At 37.4% G+C, this 20188-nt stretch overlaps 1 protein-coding gene across 2 annotated transcripts in view; it reads right to left on the reverse strand.

Moving 5' to 3' along the window:
- Window positions 1–2070: 2070 nt before the first annotated feature.
- The window catches only part of PLOD2 (procollagen-lysine,2-oxoglutarate 5-dioxygenase 2), a 47109-nt gene continuing 28991 nt past the window's right edge, over window positions 2071–20188 (reverse strand). The window contains exons 9-20 of one of the 2 annotated variants that reach the window (XM_063408085.1): window positions 19517–19642; window positions 17811–17932; window positions 10703–10807; window positions 10317–10442; window positions 8982–9123; window positions 7746–7808; window positions 6311–6424; window positions 5843–5908; window positions 5249–5353; window positions 4647–4793; window positions 4296–4421; window positions 2071–3276 (exon numbers count right to left, since the gene is read on the reverse strand). In XM_063408085.1, coding sequence (XP_063264155.1) covers window positions 3121–3276; window positions 4296–4421; window positions 4647–4793; window positions 5249–5353; window positions 5843–5908; window positions 6311–6424; window positions 7746–7808; window positions 8982–9123; window positions 10317–10442; window positions 10703–10807; window positions 17811–17932; window positions 19517–19642 — 1398 coding nt within the window. In that variant the 3' untranslated portion in view covers window positions 2071–3120. The remainder of the gene's footprint in view (window positions 3277–4295; window positions 4422–4646; window positions 4794–5248; window positions 5354–5842; window positions 5909–6310; window positions 6425–7745; window positions 7809–8981; window positions 9124–10316; window positions 10443–10702; window positions 10808–17810; window positions 17933–19516; window positions 19643–20188) is intronic. The other variant, XM_063408086.1, reaches the window with a different exon arrangement.

Consider the following 20188-nt stretch of genomic DNA (forward strand, 5'->3'; position numbering starts at 1 on the left):
AGTGCAAGGGTCCTTTTTAGATTTTCTATCTCTTTAATATCTCTATCTGCTGCAAAAGAGAAGCTGCTGTGGAAGCCCTGCATTGAATTACCATTAAGTCCATGAATACAAGAGATGTGGGGGAAAAAGTCCTTATAAAGAAACAGGCACAATCAAATAGATTTCATTATTATTGCCTCACTGAAAAAATCTGTATTCTTTTGGGGCTTGTCAGAGTCTTACTCCTACTGGCTCACAGTAAGCACGAAACAGTAATCCTTTGGGAACAAAAAAATGAACTGACAAATAGATATTGGAATTACTTGTTGAACAGTGATGTTAAGGTAGACTAAATGTGTAAAATACGACCAAAAGCACTGAATATTTCTTAGGAGTACAGCTGGAATAGTTCACAAATATGAAATAAAACCAAGCTATACTCAGTATTTTTAAGCAAAAGGAGACTTCAGAAGTCTATTGCCTAGACACTGCTCTCTTACCCACACCACAGTCTCTCCTAGCAGTTAATAGTGAAAAGTAAAGCTAGATGAAAGCAGAACAAACAAAATACTTTACAAATGCCTCATTTGTTGCAGAGCACCCTTATGTCCCTGTACTCCTGGAATTTAGGTTGCTTCTGTATCTTCTATGGCCCAAAACAAACTTTGCTAAAGAGACACAAGAGTCTAAGTGCCTTAAAAAGTAATGAAATATAGAAAGGATCTTCTAATAGTGGCACTTCTGTTTAGTCTATGTGAGTTCGTATCCTCACATTCCAACAGCAAAGCTTTCAGAACTAATTCAGGTGAACTGTTCCAATAAAATTTCTTTTCCTGGCATGTGTGAGTTCCCAGGAAGTTAATGAGAACACTTCCATACCTGTCCACCTGAAAGGCATCTGCCACCCTTTGCAAATACTTTGTTGAAAGAAGAAATAAGAGAGAACATTAGTAACTTGAGCATGGCAAACACATTTTCCCCTCCAACAAAAGTGCAGCACAGTAAGCACAGAGTTAGGTGTCACTAAGTGACAAAGTGAACCAAGAGCTGCAAACACAAACATTTCACAGTAAATAAAGCCCTCAGGGTTTTCTTGGAGCAAAATATAAAATAAAAAAAGAAAAGAAATTTAGTTCAGGATTACAGAATACATAATTAAAATAGAATTTGTGGGGGAGAAAAAATTCTACAGAAGCTCCCCTGTGTTACAGGATTGTATTTTTGTTATTTTTTTTTCCCAAGAAATCTCCTCAAAACAATAAACTATCTGTTAACTGATCCAATGGTGAAAAATATTATTCTGTTCTAAGTCAGCCTAAGAGACCACAGAAAAATGCTCAGAAAAAGATGATTAACAAAGGCTGTTTTCATTTTGAAGGCCAGAAGATTTTCTGATCTGTAAGGTTTGTCTATGCACAGAGAAAGACACTGAGACAGCTGTTCCACACCAGGAAACAAAGCTGAGGGATAGCAACCCCCAAATATTAGCCTGAAAAGGAGAAAAGTTGACAGTGTAAAGAGAAATTAAAGGAAAGCAAAAAATTTCCTGTCAAAAGGCATTCCTTTTCAAGTCAGCCCATTTTAATACATTATTGAGGTTAACTCACTTTGATGTATTTGCTTCAGCATAACTTTAAATACGGCTCCAACTCATTCCTCAAAACTGAAGAACAGGGAAATAAGCAGATGCAGTTATTTCCAGTAAAAGAAAAAGCTTTGGAACGCTCTCCTAATCCTGTCAGCTGTATATAAAGTTTCTGTTTAGAAAATGTGATATAAAGCTTCTTTAAAGATACAAAATTAAAAAGTGAAGTATTGTTTGGATCATCAAATAGCCTCCACATAAAAACAAACCCTGGAACCATCACTCCTGCTGGGGTCGTTCTGAAAGTGTAAGGCAGGGCTTGGTACACAAAAAAAGACACTCACTGAAATAATTTCAGTAGCAAACAACCCAAAATCTGACATGGTCATCTCCCACCTACTGATTTGTAGAGATCATTAGAAAATATCTGTCAGTAAATCAGTGTCTTTAAGAACAGTTGCAAATGCAAAGAAATTACCTGATACAGTCAAGTAACAGCTGCTCCATTAATTTAAAATTACCCTTTATTTTTCACAAGGTTTTCCAACATCTCGTGCATTTTGGCACGGTAGACTTTGAGACAATTAGCTTCAAGTTTCCTTAAATTACAAACAGTAGATACAGTAGGAATATTTTAAACCAATTTCTTTAAAATAATTGTCAAGTTAAGACCCTTAGCTTTAAAAGAGACTGCCACCTTTTCGTTTTCCTGATACAAAATTCAAGTAGTTTTAAGAGTAGAAAACTGTCCCTATAAAACATCCTATTAAAATTTACCAGCGTTCTGAAAATAAGCATCAAATTTCCAGTATCCATTGGGTGCAACTACACATTTAGAAAAATAACTCACTTTAAACAAAGGTCACTTGCTGAAGAAAAGTAAGCTTTCAACAGGCTGAGTTCTCAGAACAATGATAAAACACTTCCTCCTTAGATAAAGGATTTAATCCTTGTTCCATCTCTGCAATTAATTATTTTTTTCTTCTAAGGGTGAACATTTCAGTATTGACAATGAATTAGGAGACCAGGCTACAGAGACGTTTTCCCTTCAGTATAAACCAACATACGGAATTATTGCTTACCAGAAACAACTGTAAACAAGATTCATTTGATTTTGTTTTTATGCTGTGATTTTTCCATCATTGGTTGGTACCAAACATACAGACCACCAAACTTTAGCTGTGTCACTTTACTGAATGAAAACCATGATAAATTTTTCCGATGATTTTGTATTTAGTATTGCTTGGGGTTTGGGTTTTTTTCAACGAAGAAATGGGTTCACTGTGCTTTTCCATTTTCTCTCCTTATCCACTCTTTAGGACAGCAGAATGGAAAAACAAGTAGGACATGTTTAACTTTGGGACTCAAGGCTCAGAGCAGATATCAAGAAATCTTCAATATTAGAACATTTTCTGTTTTCCTCCTTTTAGCCCAAAGTACCTCTGCTGTGTAGTAACAGTAACTTAAAGTTTCTTTTTTCACCATCTTCCAGAAGAGATCTATAAATAAATGTTTATGTAAAGAACACCGCTGTTGAAGAGGACAAAAAAATAAAATTAAGGATCAATAAATGATACTGCAATGTATCTTGTGCCATTCAAGATGGGAAGTCCTTCGTGTAAATGCGTTAGTCTTCCTGGGTGCATGAAGCTCCATCCTTTCCTGGGAGACTCAATGGAGCAGTTGTACCTAAGGAATTTACAGCCACCTCCCTGTGGTAAAAATACAAACACAAGAAAACCCCAAACATTTACCTTGTGTTTTAATAAAGTCCTTTTTATAGAACCATTACTTCAAATAATCTGCTATTGTTATTAGGCTGGGTTTTTTCCTTCTACCATCCTTTAGCAAGGTTATTTACATGACACCACTTTAGAGCAATTATCAACAGACAAGCATTTGCAATCAGATTTCCCCTTGTCTTGCTTTAGCATTCACTGAATAACAATTCACTCAAGCAACAAATCTGACAAACAGATCTTCAGTAACTTCACACTAGGTTCTACCAGAGAGAAGCAAACCATGTACACAGGCCTTGCTCCTGGACTGCACCCCTACCCAGAACAGCATTTAAACAAATCTTAAATGAACTATCTGGCTGCTGATTTCAAACTGAAGGTGTGCCTTCTAAAATAGCACATTTATTGGTGTTAAGGACTGTGAAAGATACAGGCTTATAAACAAAACACATTGAATTTCTCTCTAAGTAAAAGTTGGATATTATTGCCTAACTCCACACTGTGGGAACTGTTTTATTTGAATCAATATCAGACTAGAGGATAATTTAGCTCAGTAAAAAACCTAAACAGATACAAGAGTTAAAAATTTTCATTCTGTGGCTGATATTATAAAAAAAAAATCAAAAAAAATTTACAGAAAAGAAGCCACTTGAGTCAACTTAGCATTACTTAAACTTTTTTGAGAAGTTGGTTTTCACTGTACAGGAATGAGGCCTTTCAGAAATGATAAAAATGAAATGGCTAATATATCCAGTTTTCCTTCAAACCCCTTCTCTCCCACCACCTGAAACCAGTTTGATCAATTCAGCCTGACTGCATCAACAGTTCTGGATCTTGGAATTGAGCAAATCTAGTACTAGTCAAAAAACCACAAGGCATAATATACTCCATTTGTGATGTGCACCTTTTCCTTCTCAGCTGGGTCTCTAAGTATATGTATTTGAGCTTTTATTACAGTTTCAAAGGACAACATTTTAAAGTCAAGAACCTACCTGAAAGTCCTCTCCTACTTTGTTGAGGGCGATGTTGATGGTGAAGGTGGAGGAGTCGTGGTGAGGTCTGAGTGACCGCTGTCTGTCAGGGCTGTATTTTACTACAAAGTTCAGCAGAGCATAGCCCTGCAACAAAACAGAGTCAGGCTTCAAGCTGTGAACTGCCACGTCACACACAGGACCCTTGGGATCTTGTTTAAAGCTTAGTTAAGATCAAAAATCAACAACATTAATCTTTAACTACTATGTCATGTATAAACTCCCCAACCAAACCAAAGAGGCATATTCATCAAAACACTTAAATTTAGTCACACGTTGGAGTAATTATCTGCAAAAGCTTTTAGCCCATACCTTGGTGTAATAGCCAGCAAAGACTTTCAGTGTGACTGGGGCAATGAACTCTCGTATGAAATGCAGCCATTCGTTATCCAGCCCTATCTGCTTCATGTGAATGTCATCAGTTGGGACATTTTCATAACCTCCAGAAATGCGGCTATCCTAAAGAAAACACCACAAACAGCTTGGAAACAGGAACAGTGTTTCTCTTATTCACAAATATATTATCAATGGAACCAGAGTAGAAAGTAAACTAATTTCATCAAACTCAGTCTGTTTTGCCTGTGGTGGCAATTGAATGATTTCTCCCTGTCCTTATCTCTCAAGCCAAACTCTTTTTTTTACTTTCCTGTCCAGCTGAGGGCAGTGACAGAGTGACTTTGGTGGGTGCCTGGCAAGCAGCCAGGGTCAGCACACCACAACATTAATTGAAGAATGCCTCTAAATCTACTGAAGCAGCAGCTACATAGACTAAACTAAGCACCTCATACCACAAAGCAGATGTTTCAGACCGCTGGCAATTGTTGGGATGTTTGTTTGTTGCAGTACACTGTGACTTACTGTAAAAGTAGTTAAGATCACTCATTAAGATTATGTTTATATCAGCTGACACTTACTTGGTGTTTTCCACCAGACCATTGCCCAAAATGTTCCATTTCTTCTACTAATTCATCACAGGCAGTGTCAGAAAATATGGGAAACCAAAACACATCTGGACATGGCTACAAAAAAAAAACCCCAAACAATTAAAAACGTGATTCTCAAGCACACTCTCACAAAAGCAAAAACTATGAGCTACACTCTAAGCCCTGACCCAGCACTAAGACTGTGTCAGTGCACCCACACCTTCTGTACCTTATGGCCTCAAAGAACAACCCTGGTTTTCCACATTGCAGGTTTATATGGGGAAACAGCTTAAAACTTAACATGGCTTTACACACAGACAATTTATCCCAGCTTTTCAGAGAGGCAGTGTTCACTAAGTCAGTGTCCCTAATTATCACAACTGATCATCCAACACAAGTGCTCTGCCCAGATCAGTTCCACAAAAGCAAACAGCCTATATCAAATGGCAAAAATTCACTTCTGATCCAAAACATCAAAAAACTGTTTAGTCACAGACCAAAACAGTATTTGCATGGAAATATTTAATGCTTGCCAATTTATAATCAGTTAGACCCACAAATTTTTAAATTACTACTTACACTCACCTGTTCTACTATGTTATCAGTGAAGATCTTTGAGTAGTTTGGATTTATGTAAGTTTCCTTCCAGTCCTAAAAACACATGATTTAAAAACATTACAATAGAACAACAACATTTATAAGTGATAAAAAATAATCTATACTCTATTCATTTGCTCTACTGAAAGCATTGAAAACAGCTAAAAATTTTTTTATTCTCATAAAAAAACTGGTTTCCATCATGTCAAAAATCATGAAACCTGTTACCTTAGGGCCATATCTACAATTTCACGCTCTGGTCACTAGCTGGCTTACTGATAAGATATATTATCATTTGCTTAGATGGGTGAGAACACCTTTTAGCACATAATCAGTATTTAGCACACAGCAAACAAATGTTCTCCACATAAATCCTTTAAATTTCAAGTCTTTTATAAAACATAAACTTAGTTTTTTTTAAATGAAATAACTTTTTAGCAATAATTAGATGCATACCACCGGATTCTCAAATATCTGCCAGAGGTCATTGTTGTAGTGGGAGGTATTGTAATTGGCTGTAGACAGAAGTCTTCCAAATTCATGTCTGTTGGTAATGTACATGAAAACACCCTACACCAATCAGAGAAAGCATCATTAGCAAACTGTCCACCTTAGCAAAGCTTTAAAAAGGTCTGTTCATGCCTGTGCCTTCATAAAATATAATCACACATTTGTACACATATACTGTAAAGGTGCAGTTAATTTAGCATCTTAATTTTCAAATGGTGGACTCTAACCACCAATACTCTTCATAACCTTTTGTTTTGCCTGCATTTATTTTCTAAACACATTAAACCAAAACATATCTTGTTGAGAACATATGTAGAGCTACAGAAAGGAAAAAGCAGAGGAGTGATTGATTGATTTGCTTTCCAGAAAACTTAGGCAGACACACTGAAAGCATCTGATCTCAAACTGAAAATGCTCGCACACAAGAAAACCAACATCTAGGGTTTAGTTTCAGATTTAAAACTGAAAGAATAAGCTAACTATCAAAGGGTTTATGAAAGTCAGAGCAAGAAACTTAGTTCAGAGTATTTACTACATGATCCATCTGGTGAATTGGCCTGGAATAAAAAGATATTGGCAAATACAGCACACAAGAATATTCAGATCAGCATCCAAAACAGCTGAGCACTCCGAAGTCTACTCATGTAATTATATGCAAGATATCAAATGTGGTAAGATACAGCTTTATTATTAAGCTATTAACAGAAGGTATTAACAGAATTCTGTTGATTAGAAGTAGTAGAAGGAAATAGTATTTTTAAAAAGAAACTTAGATTCTACGGGTTTTTTTTAGTTTAAGGTTTTTCAGACTAAAACTTTATTTCTGAAATGTTTTTGACTTTTGGATTTGCAGTAGATGGCATTACCATTTGGGTACTTTGGTACTTCTGTCTATGTTTTTGTCTGAAAAAGAGTTAAACTGTTAGGAAGATAATGATTATGTTAAACATGCCCAGTTCTGGGCACTTACCAAATCATAAAATAGCTGCAGCAGGGAGAATAAGGAGGGCCTGGGTCAAGAAAAACAGCTTAAAGTGACAATGTGGTCACTGGGGGGGCCTGGCAGAGCTACCACCAGTGATCTGAGCTTTACTCCTGCCTAGGGCTGCTCCAGCCAGTTCAGCTCCAGAAGCGGTGTCAGCACACCTTAACCTCAGAAGCACTGAGAAACCCCCCGAGGAAACCAAGAGCCTCTCTGAGATGCCTTCAGCTGGGCATGAAAAACCTGTCCCTGGCAAAAACCCCAACCTTAGCAGACTGAAGAGAAAGCTAGAGCAGTAATTCATCAGAGGAAGTGGACAGAGGAGAAGTGTCTTCCCGTGGTAGAATGATACTGCATGTAATAATAACTAATTAATGAACAAAAAAAATAAAGCAACACCTTTGGGGCTCTGAGCATATGGAATGTTTCCGAAGAAGGGGAGTCTTTTTCCCTTTGTAAAGTCTAAAATGAAGGAGAATCATCACATCAGTTTTCTGACACAATCTCTTTCTCTTTTTCCGACTACTTTTAGGTTTCCACGGTACATCAGGGAAAGAGCAGCCTTTGATCAAAGCTGATATGCCTTTACAGAAAACATGCATCTCCAAGCAAAGCTCCTCATACACATGTCAAAGCTGTTTCCACCAGCCCCTTCTTATCTGCTGCAGTACAAAAACAAGCAAACCCTCCTACAGCCCAGACTGAGAAAAAGAGGCAGCAATTCTCTGATGAGCCAGTCAGATTAGTTTAATGAGCACATGGAAAGCACAGGCTTTGCAGGAACTGATGCTGAGGAGGTTTGAATATAACAGGACTGGACGGGGATGTTCTGAAGAATCAGTACAAACAGAGGAGATCATGCCTTGTTATGAGGGAATAAAAAAATTAATACTTGCCAACTTTTCTTGTTCAACTCAGCAAAAATATTTTTCAATGCTATAGAGTCTGGAAATAGGTCTGGTTTAGGTCTTATTTGTCTCTGTGTTGAAACTAGTGTAAATATCAGTAGAAATATGGATTTATAGATTCATAATTTTACAGTACAAATAAGTTCTCTCATTACATCCAGATTAACTCAACTAACATTTATCTGACACAGTTTTAATCTATGTAGAAAAATCAATGAGTAATTCATGCTCTCTAAGAAGATTCTTACCATTTCTTAAATCACCTAGGCTTTTTTATATAACACTGCCCATCATTAGTTTCAATATATATCTACTTCATAAAAAATTGCAAAATATTCCAACTTAGTCTGCTGGAAGTTTCACACTGTATAAAAATGTGCCAAATGAATTGGTAAGTTTTAAGTCACACACAGCAGAACAGTTGAGGCCTCTTTCATCTGTTGAGGTTGTGCCAAGGAGAAAGGTATTTTAACCTCAACAGAAATTTTCAGGGAATTTAACTGGAAACCACCATCTGTCAGTGCATCAGTGCACTGACCCTAAAAAAACCTCTGTTCCCAACAATTTAAAGAAAAACACCTAAAGGGTTTTATCACACAAAAATTGGCCAGTACTTTGAATTAGAAGTCAAATATAATATCAAAACAATCAGGTAAAGCAGTCCATGAGTAGAGCAGGACAAAGCCATGTGTGTGTTTGCAAGCCAGCTGCTCCAGATACACCTTACCATTTCCCTGGCATTCCTGCACAGTGCCATGTCCGGATCCAGCTTGTCACGCATGAAGTAGTTCTTTTCTTTCATCTCAGATCTGAGAGTCTGTCCCTTAATTAAGTATATATTAGCCATATAAGGGATATTCCATACTCCTCTGTGGAAAATAAGGAAGAAAAAAAACAACACAAAAACAGTTTAAAGCATGAAAACGAATTTGTTGCCTATTCTATTAAATCAGCATCTCTGTATTTGCTGACAAGATGAAGCAAGTTGCAACAAGGAGAAGAAGCTGAAAGGTTCCCAAGACACTTGGAAAACTACATCTGGACATCTCAAACACAGGTGTAGGCAGGAATTCAATTTTTTATGAAATACTGTTATAAAAATATAGCAAGGTCAAATTCTCCATGGAATTTTAACTACACGTGTACTTCATGTTTCCATAGTTAAGGCAATCAGTCAAACTCTCTTATAATATTATTCTACACTACCAGATGGAAAAAGTAACTCCAAAACAGATTTTTAAATGAGTTTAAAGACTTCACTGAGACTTCACACAGCTGGTCTGACCTCCTCACACAAATACCCACAGCCCACAGCAGGCCATGTATTTATGTGAGCTGGGCCAGTATCAACACAGAAGCATTGCTTTCAAAACTCTCCCTCTGCAGATTCCCCCCTCTCAGTGCCACAAGTATATCTTTTAGTACACTAGGACTGAAAACAAGCCAGCCCTGTTCAAGCAGTCTGCTTCAAACCTTTTTGTTCTTCCAGGGTAAAGAAAAGGCACCACCATATGGAACAGTCAAGCTTAGAACTTACATCACATTAATTTAGGGGAGGGATAAACTCAGAATTTTATCCTTGACAAAAGTATTGCTGAAGAGCCCCTTAAGATATACCTGACATCATACCAGGATGAAACACAAAGAAATTAGAGCTGTTCCATTGATTAGGCATTTGTCCCAAAGAGATGACAAAGTCGTTTGATGAATACAACAACCATTCCTTTCAGCTGAGGTTCCAGGGATAGAGTTTTGGGTTTGCTATTTGTTTATCCTGCCTTTTTCTGCCCTGTGCACTGCTAGAGCAACCAGACACCATCAGACAGGTACCAGTAATGTCTGTGTCCAGCTCTAACACCAGCTCATGATGTCAAACACTTGGCTTTTTTTTCAAGCCCTAATGGGAATAAACAAGTGAATTTCTATGAAACAGAAAACACAAAACACTATACCTAACATCATCTCTCTAGCAATAACACCATATTCTTATATTTTCATGCAACCTGTTGCTAATAACCATACTAGGTGCCCTGATTTTAACAATTAGTTTCCAGTTACTTACACTCTGTTCCCTTGGACAATGTCCACATAATCTTCTGATCTAGCATAATAACCATCTGGGCTCAGAGCACCCCAGAAATTGGACCAGAGCTTCCCATGGCGAGTCATGAGCGGAGCAATTATCTTTCTGTGAAGTGACATATTGAGTAAGAAAATATGAAAATCAAACACTTGAAATTCACACCAGGAATTGCTGTTTGACAGGAACAAAATGCTCTGTGGATTGCTGGCCCCCAAGCCCGTTATGAACTATGACAATGAAATAGCACAAGTAAACAAAGAGGATTTAAATCTGCAAAAACAAATGGGATCTTATTTTCTCTGGACAGACCCCAGAGAATCCTTTCAATTTACAGGAAATTCTACAAAATAAGAGATTTACTATACCTGTTCTGTTCTATCAGTATTCTTAAAGTTTTGGGGTTTGTCAGCACGACGTCTGCATCTATACTTAAGTAATATTCACATGTTTTATCCTGGCGACAAAGGTCCCTAAAAAGACAAAAAAGAATTATTAACTCACATTAATAATAATGTCCACATGGACACATGTCCAGAAAAAAAATCACAAACAACAAAACAAACAAAAAGGTTTAAAAAAACTCAAACCACAAGTAATACTGAACTGATTCATGGCATTAAAAGTCCTCTGCAACACAGTATTATTAAGAAAGGTGTCTTTAGACTACAGCAGTGTGATTAACTAAAAGATTGAAATACATGGATCAGGTACCTTATATTACTCTTTTAATTAACTAAGTGGCCTCTAGCCTTTACCAAGTTCAGTAACACTTTCTATACAGTGTCCTAATGGAAAATGGGGCAGGGGGAACATGCCATTAATTTATACAGCTGGCTATCAGTACAGTCACTTAATAGTGAAGTATGACCTTTTTTAGTAAGGTCCTCTGGCAAGCAACTGCATGTGGCTGTAATGCTGTCTTTGGAAAAAGATCCCACAGATGCAATCTGCTAATCTGAATGGTAATTGAAACCTTATTGAGAGTGTAAGACAAAAACTATAAAGAAATATATATTTAAAGACCTTTTCTTTGTCTTTTTGACCTACAAGTAAAACGAAGTTGATAAAGAGAAATATAAACCAATTGCAAAGGCAGTGAACTTATACTGGAGAAAGTAACTGAATGTGTCCATACATTATTTCTATCAGTTGTGATTTTGATCTCAGAAGAATAAACTATTTGCACAAATTCCCATGCCTTCAAGAGAAAGACAAAGAAAACACATTCTACTGTAAATATAAAAGATCCACAGACTATATTTGTATGTTTCTGGTAGGGTGGACTTGCTAGGCCAAAACTTGGTATAACGAATTCAGCTTTCCTATGCCTCAGAATAGCAGGAAATTACAGGAAACCAAATATACTTTTAGAGAAGGTGGAACAATTTCCTCAAGTCAATACTACAGTAATTGCTTCCTATCATGCAGGTGGTATTATTGAATTTGTCTATTTTCCCTCTTTGAACTCCACCACAACAGCTTGAAACATTATCTTAATTTCTTGTTTCAAAAGATCTATAATCAGTGCCTTAGTTCAAGTTCCACTTTGATTTGATTGATTGTGACTGCTTTTTGCAAAGGCAAAGATCTCTGTCACTTCAAAAGCTCTGAAAAAGGGTGGATGTGACAGGTTACATACAAGTCAAGGTAAGGGCTGCCACGGCTTCCTGCCTCTCTTGCACCCCCTCCAAACCTAGCAGCACATCTTCCACCAGAATTACTGCTCATCAACACCTTTGGGGTCTCTCTGTTCCAACTTTCTTCTGCTCAAAGGACTCAAGAGGGATGACTGTTAGAATCGCAGTAGAAGGTAGAGCTTTTTTATTCCATAACTTCAGGCACTCCTTCCTCTTCAAGCTGGATCACTAAAGATCTAGCAATAATTTCAGAAAACTTTTTGAAACACCTGTATGTCAGAAATGATCTTCCCACTGCTGCTAAAATCACTGTGTTTGAACACACACCCAGTTTACATCTCTGGTCAGTCTCTGGGCTTGCCTTATCTGACTCCTTACATAGACATTTTGATGAGAGAAATAAATTCCTTGATCAGCACTGTCTCATAACTGCCCCAACTGAAACCAGCAGGTTTTATTTTGGCCATAACATGGTCCTGCAATTCAGCCTTTATGGTATTTTCCACTACTAATCCATTCTTTTCAAAGCTTTACAACCAATGAACACAAGTCACTTGCAGCTTTATCATTGGCTTAATTACAATTATTAATAGTGACCCGACTTGTATCCTGCACTTGGCATTAGATGTTAAATTCCTTCCAAAAACATTCAGCTCCTTTATCCTTATTCTAGTGAGGAAAACAGACCTGAGACCAGACCTGATCCCAGTGCAGGATTCTAGCCACAACACTTGCCAGCAATACCCCAAAAGCAGGTAAACCCTCTGCTGCTAACAAAAACACGAACAGAATTAATGTTTTTAATTATAAAAATGTGGAAAATGTGATAAAATGGAATAAATTTATATTTATTTATACCTGCAAAATTAATTACATAATAGCAAAATGCATTATCCTCTAACTTTTGCCCTTTTTTTCTGTCCCCCATCCCTTTTAGATCCAGAACAAGAAAATTCTTTTCCAACTGGTCCCATGTGCTTAGTGTCAAAAACCCTCTGTGCCTCATTCACATAATATTCCAAACCACAAAATACTAAATTAAAAGTTTTGGTCCAAGTCACACTCAGTCATTCAGTACTCTACTGAGAACTCTCTGTCCTAAACATCAGGAAATGTCAAGGTTAATATTCTGACTTTTTACTCCTATTTCTTTCTCTACAGTGTTGAAGACTGGATCCCCACATGGCAGAACTTATCCTTCACATTTGACATGATGACTTGTATCTGAAAAAGCCAGAATTATGCTGCAAGCATGAACTTTGCCATTTGCTGATCCTTTGCACTTTAAGGTCACTAACAAAAATCTCCCCAAAACACTACAGGTTTGAGATGCAGAGAAAGAAAATTATAGAAGTTCCAGTCAAAATTAATAAAGCAAGCACACTCTCAAGAAATGAATGCATCTTCTCTTTCAGTGTTGCCCAGTAGCTTTGCCCAAGGAAATAAATGTAACCCTTTCTATTCTTACACTGCATGCTAACCTCTCCTGATGTAGAAATCCCAGCTTATACGTGAAACTATTTGTGTGCACATCCAGGTCATTCCCAGGAACATGTGGAAAGTACTTTAGGCAAAGCTCATGTGTAAAATGCTTCCTTATCTAAATTCAATGCCTAAATCCTTCCATCTACTTGCTTTACACTCCACCTGCTCTAAACTAAGACCAAATGTTGAAAAGAAAACTCTGTTCTTGCACATAACTTAGAGCAATTTCAGTGTAGCAATTAACAACGATTTAGGAGAAAGCCAAGATTTTTTGGCTGGCAGTGTGAAGTGAAGCTCAGCAGATCAGTTTAAAGTATTTTGCAATCAGAGTGATGTTTGACTGCATTTACAAACCACAAGCCCATCTGGAACAGTGACCTCATCTGAAAATGGGAGCATGTCACAGCTCTTCCCTTCATCACACTTTCCACTGAGATATTCCAAGGGTCCAATTGGTTGTAACAGAGACATTTTTTCTACACAATTCCTCTACCACTGAGACATCTTTTTTTTTTTTTTATTTAGACATAGTTTGAACTTGCAATTAATCAAGTTATCATTTTTAGACCTCTCAGTTTGGAAATACAATTCCAAATGTGGACTGCAAGCCCAGAGGTAGAGCACTTAACCCATCTGACAGACCTTTGAAAGAAAAGGTGTTCCAGATACAGGTCTGCAACCAGAAGCCTGGCTGACATCCCCTGCCATTTGGGATTACATTTTGCATGTCTCCAGCCACAACAGCATAACCACATTCACCAAAAACAAATAAATCCAGAAAACAGATAAAGCACTGATGTTCAGTTTTCCATCTCAGGTTAAAGCATTGTTAGCACAGTTATCACACCTGGAAATTGCTGAAGTCAGCTGTGGGTGGAAAACATTTTTCAGCAACACTCAGTGTTCCTTCTCCATCTGAGACTGAAACCCAAAACCATTCAAGTGTTCAGGAGGAGCAGCTCCAGAAAATCCAAGTGTCTAACAGAAAACACTTGACATCTGGGATACAGAGATTTAATCCCTGCTCTTCCTTCCCCCACAGCCAAGATTTGCCCTGCTCAAAGCTGTGTCCCACTCCCTCCTGTGTCCATGCCATCGTTTATCAATACCAAATGGGAACTCAGAGACAATGACTTAATATCCTCCTTCAGGAAACACATGGGAGACCCCAAACACAGCTCAAAATTCACAGTGCTGTCAGTGAACTGACTCTGAGCTCTCTACTATTTTTCCTGAAACTTTTGAAAGTTTTCAGTGTAAACTTTCATTAAAATACACATATTCCCACTTAATAGCTAAGATAAATGACATTTCTTACAAAGTTTTGGAAAATTCCTACCCTGCTCTGTTACTAATATTTTTGAGGGATGAACAAAAAAGAACCAATGCCCCCAAAGGAGAAACCCTGAAGGCTGTAAATACCAGGAGAAAAAATATTATGGAAAATATACCTTTTATAAATAAAACCTCAGAAGTTATTATTTCCCAACTTTCTGTTATTACTTGAACATATTTAATTGCCTTTTATGTTTTCTGTCATAACAAATTCTGTAACAGCTGCCTGAAATCTCATCTGCTACCAAGGCAAAAGCAAAGAGGATTTTTTCCTTAAAGAGAAAAAGAACTGTAAGAACTCGTACCTTATTGACAAAGGCTAGAAAAATTAAAGACATGGAAATGCCACTCAAGTGTTTCAAGTGATGAAAGTGCAGATAAAATATTCAGACACAAGCAGCTAAACCTCCCTTCTCTTTATTCTACTTAGTTTTTCTTCCTTTTTATCTCAATCCAGCCCACAAGAAGGAAAGCTGTGCACTCCTCTTTCCCAGCATTGTTGAATTCTAAAAAGTTTTGCAGACTGCACAATTTTGGATCCTTTCCAACATCTACCCAACTTCCACAAGCACATGAGAGGGCTTGCCATATCAGGAAGAAACAAGAATGCTTCAATTATTCCTTATCATGTGAAGGAGAAAAGTTGACCAAAGTTTGCTACATGGCTATGGGTGGAACTAAATAAAGGTTATTTTCTCACATTTATACTGACATGAAAGTGTCATTTACTGAGAATCTCATGATGATTTATTACCACTTTTTACTGAGCCAAAAGCCAAGAAGAAAAGAGGTGAGGGGAAAACTGATCAAACTGCATTATATATTCCAAAGTATTCTGTTGAAAACAAACCAGACTTTCAATGGTTAAGTGCCCCCTCTTTGTATTAACTGAACCCTGTTAGGCTTCAGGTAAACAGACTGAGCGAAATGTGCAGCTGAGAAGATCAAATTAATTCTAAATCTACTGGAAACTAACAGAGAGACACTAAGAGCAGATTTGGAGTATTTGAGGCAGATAGTTTTGTTCTGTCAACAACACAGAGGCAGGAGAAGATGAATCAGAACACTGAATATCAATCTCTAAATCAGGACAATAAACAAATTTGAAGAATCATTCTTTTCAAGTTATTCCTGTTGCAGTCTTAGTGAGAAATAAATGAGGTTATGATGATCAAAGCCAGATGAAGGGCTGAAAGCAAGTAATTTTTATAGTAACTGTCTTCACCTTGAACATCCCAGACTTCCAAGCTAGATTTTTTAAAGAAATGTAAAAAGTGTTTGTTCCAGTGAAGTCAGTGATGCTGATAAGGCAGCCAAGCACACCAGGTGTGCAAAGCAAGCAGCAGGTGAACTGAGCCTGCCTCAGACAAATTGAAAGGAGCCATGCAATTACATCTGCATTGGTCACTTGGAAAATCCTACTGCTAAGGTTCATACTTTTTGGATGATTCAGTGCTCTGCCAAGGTCTCATTCCACACACATTATACTTCAGGTTTTCTCCACATATCTCTCAGGAGAGAATCTTTATCAAAGGAACCTTTCAAAACTGGAAAAACATGGGTCAAATTACATCCATACCATGGATAACATATCACACATGATTACCCACCTGCCTTTCAAACAGGATTTGAAATGACTTTATGCAAATATACACGTAAATTACTGTTTTTTATCAACAGATCAAGCAGAGACCATATATCAAAAGCTCTGTCACATTATAAGTCATTAGGTTCTACCAAAAAAGGACATGTTTTAAGGTCTTTGGGTGAGATTTAGTATTACTATAGATATTGATTACACTGAAGATTCTGCCTTATGTTGTCTATACAACAACAAAGAGGAAAAGGCAACTCCAGAAACTCCACCTCAGTTACACATACAGTAAAATAAGATTGCCAACATGGTACATCTGCTTTAGAGAGTACTAGAAATAAAGAAGGAATGATTTATAAGCATGTGAATGCTTAGACTAACACTGGACATCTGCAGCATTTCCTAGAAAGGCGAGGGGAGAGGTTTGGACCTCAGCCACAGATCAGTTTTCCAGTGGCTTCAGCACAACAAAGCCCCATTCAAGCAAATATCCAAGAACACTACAGACCTTCAAGACCTTCATTCTTTCAGCTGAGACTAGGAACAGCCTATGCTCAACCTCTGACCAGAAAATGGCCTTTTGAAATGAACTTCTCTGCTCTGACACTCAGGGAAGATTTGGTAGAAGAGTGAGTCAAAGAATCCTTGTAGGATGAATCCTGCTCCAGGGCCACAGCAAGGTGCTGCTGATCCTGGTGGGACCCTGGGCTGAGAAACTCCACCATGAGGCTGCTGAAATGAGCCCGTGACAGGCAGGTCTGACACGGGACACAAACTCCAAGGTTCACCTTCAGGCAGGAAAGTGCCAGGTTTAAAAGCTAAAGTTTTGGATACTCCAGTAAGAACAAAAGAAAAAAGCAAGATAAAGTCAGTTGGCTTTGTGAGAAACTTCTGCTAGAGCACTCCTAAAGGATATTCCTGCCTCTTTGAACCACAGGAAGAAATATAATTCAGTCAGCTGTATATAATATAATGCAGTCATCCAGTTCAAGCTTTAACCATATGTTTACTTATATATAATGTCACTTTAAAAAGAAAAAAGAGTAGGCACTAGAACAACAAAAGTGCAATTGTTAAAAGCATATCAAATGCAAAAATTTAAAAAAATCTGCAGTAAGGTACCTGGAAAATAAAATAAGTATTATGTATTTTCTACACTATCATCACAAGACAAGAAGACAAACTACTGAAGTAGTCCAAAACAGAGAGACTTTTTTCACAATGACCAACAGCTTTTTACATTAGACAGAAACCATAAGACATTCAGCAATTCATATCTTATGTTTAAGATCTTTTCTACCACTAAAGCTCCCATTTTCACAGCTGGAAATGTAAATGTTAAAGATGCAAAATAATACACATGCAATATGAAAAAATGTGAGTGTATGCATCAATATAACAGATTTATAAATTAGAACCTACATTCCCATGTTCCGGGCTTCTGCTTGACTCAGGTTTTCTTCAGGCCCAACAATTTTAATATTTCTGATAATGTTCTTGGCTTTCTCCCAGAATTTCTTGATGTGCTTTTCATGGTAAACCTCCTGTAATCATGTAAACATTTTTTATAGCAAATGTAAGGCACAAATTACTATGAATCATAAACACAGTGTCCAAGAACACACTGTATTCTGTCCTAAAGAAACAGATGTCAAACAGTGTCTGAAGATATTCCAGTATATCTGTCATTAAAATGAGCCTCCTCTGTCCAAAACTTTAGGAAAATAATCAGATGTGTCAACACTATTAACAAAAGCTGTACAACAATGCAAGAGTCCCAAACTGTCTATGCAGGATTTTTCAGGATATTTATGTTACAGTCTTTAAAACCCATCCTACAACCTCAGTGGCAAGCAGGAGTATTTATGCCCCTCCAGAATCACTTTATAGAGGGAGCTGCACTTGTAGCAAATTGTACAGGCACAGCCACTGCTTCTTTAAAATATAGTCCCACTGATTATTTCTTTAATTTCTATTTACCCTCCTCCCCATCTATTTATGTCTATTTAAGAGCTCTCAGCTGCATGCAATACTTCCAAACCAGTGCCCTCATTGTAGCTTTTGCCTATTATGGTTGACATTAGAATAACTGAATTGCTGGGTAGGGGTTTTCCCCCTCTATAATAAAAAGCTGTTCAGTCTTTATATTCCACTTCAAATACCATCAAACTTTTGGCTGAAGCTACAAAACCTACATAGCCCACAATTCCCATGTGCACATCACACTTGTACCTTCAAAATCCCATTACAAAACCACAATGAACACTTTAGAGATAAGTTCTATTTCTATTACTGATCCCCTTTTTGCTGTCATATCAACAGCGATGCATTCACACTGAAAAGGGGTACAATTAAATTTTACTTCCATTTCTCTTCCAGCCTCATTTTTTTCCCAAAATAATTGCACCCATTTGACACCTCAATCACTAAAATCATAGAATCACAGAATGATTTGTGTTGGAAGTGACTTTAAAGATCATTTCTTTCCAACCCCCCTGCCATGGGGAGGGACAGCTTCCATGAGTCCAGGCTGCCCAGAACAGCAATACTGACTGCAGTCACTGGGGAAGGACCAGCAATGCCAGATCATTAGGAAATTAGCAGAGTATTCAAAGCAACTTACCTGCAGTGCCAGGCAAACGTGTCAGTGCTCACACCTGCACACACCAATCCTTCCATGGCACCCAGCAGGAGTGCCAACAGAAACAGAAATGCACAGGGGTCTCAGCAAGGGGAAAAGGAAACGCCAGCTCCCAGGGGCAGCTGTTAATAACCTGCTGTCCCTGCTGGGCAGCAGCTGGCACAGATGGTCACTGCAGCCCTCCCAACTGGAACTGCTCTGTTCTTACTTTATTGTTTCATGTCAGTCAGTACTTCCTCCAGAAGCACACACTTCAAAATACATTTTTTTCATTAGTAAAAGAACCTAAGCAGTTTCTTTAAACAGACTTCAGTAAGATCTGACACAATTTCATTTAATTTTTCCAGCTCTGCATACTAAACTCTGAAGGATTATCTCTTCCTATGCATTTTAACTGCATTCTTACATCAAATCTTTATACTTCACACTTTATTCATTGCATAATTCCCAAAACTGAAGCTCAGTACAATGATTAAGTCGTACTTACATTATTATGAATGAAGATACTGAGTGCCTCCCGTGGGTAGTCCAGAGTCAACAGTCTGTCTAAAAATTTAGTTAGGAAAGGAGTGGGTTGTTCAATGAAAACACCAATTTTTACTCTTGGATATTCCTAAAAAAAATGATATTTTGACACAACCAATAAGACTTGCCTCTTTTCTAAGATTAGTTATAGTAAAGAGCAACTAATGTCATGTAGTAAACTTAGTCCACACAACTTTCAAACAATCAAAACCAGTGTGCCCAAAAGTGCTGTGCACCCTATTCATTTTCACTGGCTTCACAAAGTAAGTAAAGAGAATGGATTTAATATTGATATGAAATTCTTTGAATTCAATAACACACAACAGCAGTAGAAAATAATGTAATATGGTTTTTAAAATTCTTACTTTAAAAAAACCCCCACTAAACAGCAAAAGAATCATTTAAGGAAATACACCTAGAACACAACAGAAATCTTTTTTTTAAACAAGGTACAGACACAGATTACATTTACAAGAAAAGACAGGGGAAGCAGTTTTTTTAAAAATAGTTAAAGAATAAACACCACAAAATATTTTACTCAGCTGCTTTAAGCCTAAGACTGCAATACCCTTCTATAAATGTATATGCTCTATTTCTTTCCATTCATTTTAACTGGAATCTGCATTCCTTCCCT

Source organism: Prinia subflava, chromosome 11 (genome assembly GCF_021018805.1).
Source record: "Prinia subflava isolate CZ2003 ecotype Zambia chromosome 11, Cam_Psub_1.2, whole genome shotgun sequence".
NCBI lineage: Eukaryota > Metazoa > Chordata > Aves > Passeriformes > Cisticolidae > Prinia > Prinia subflava.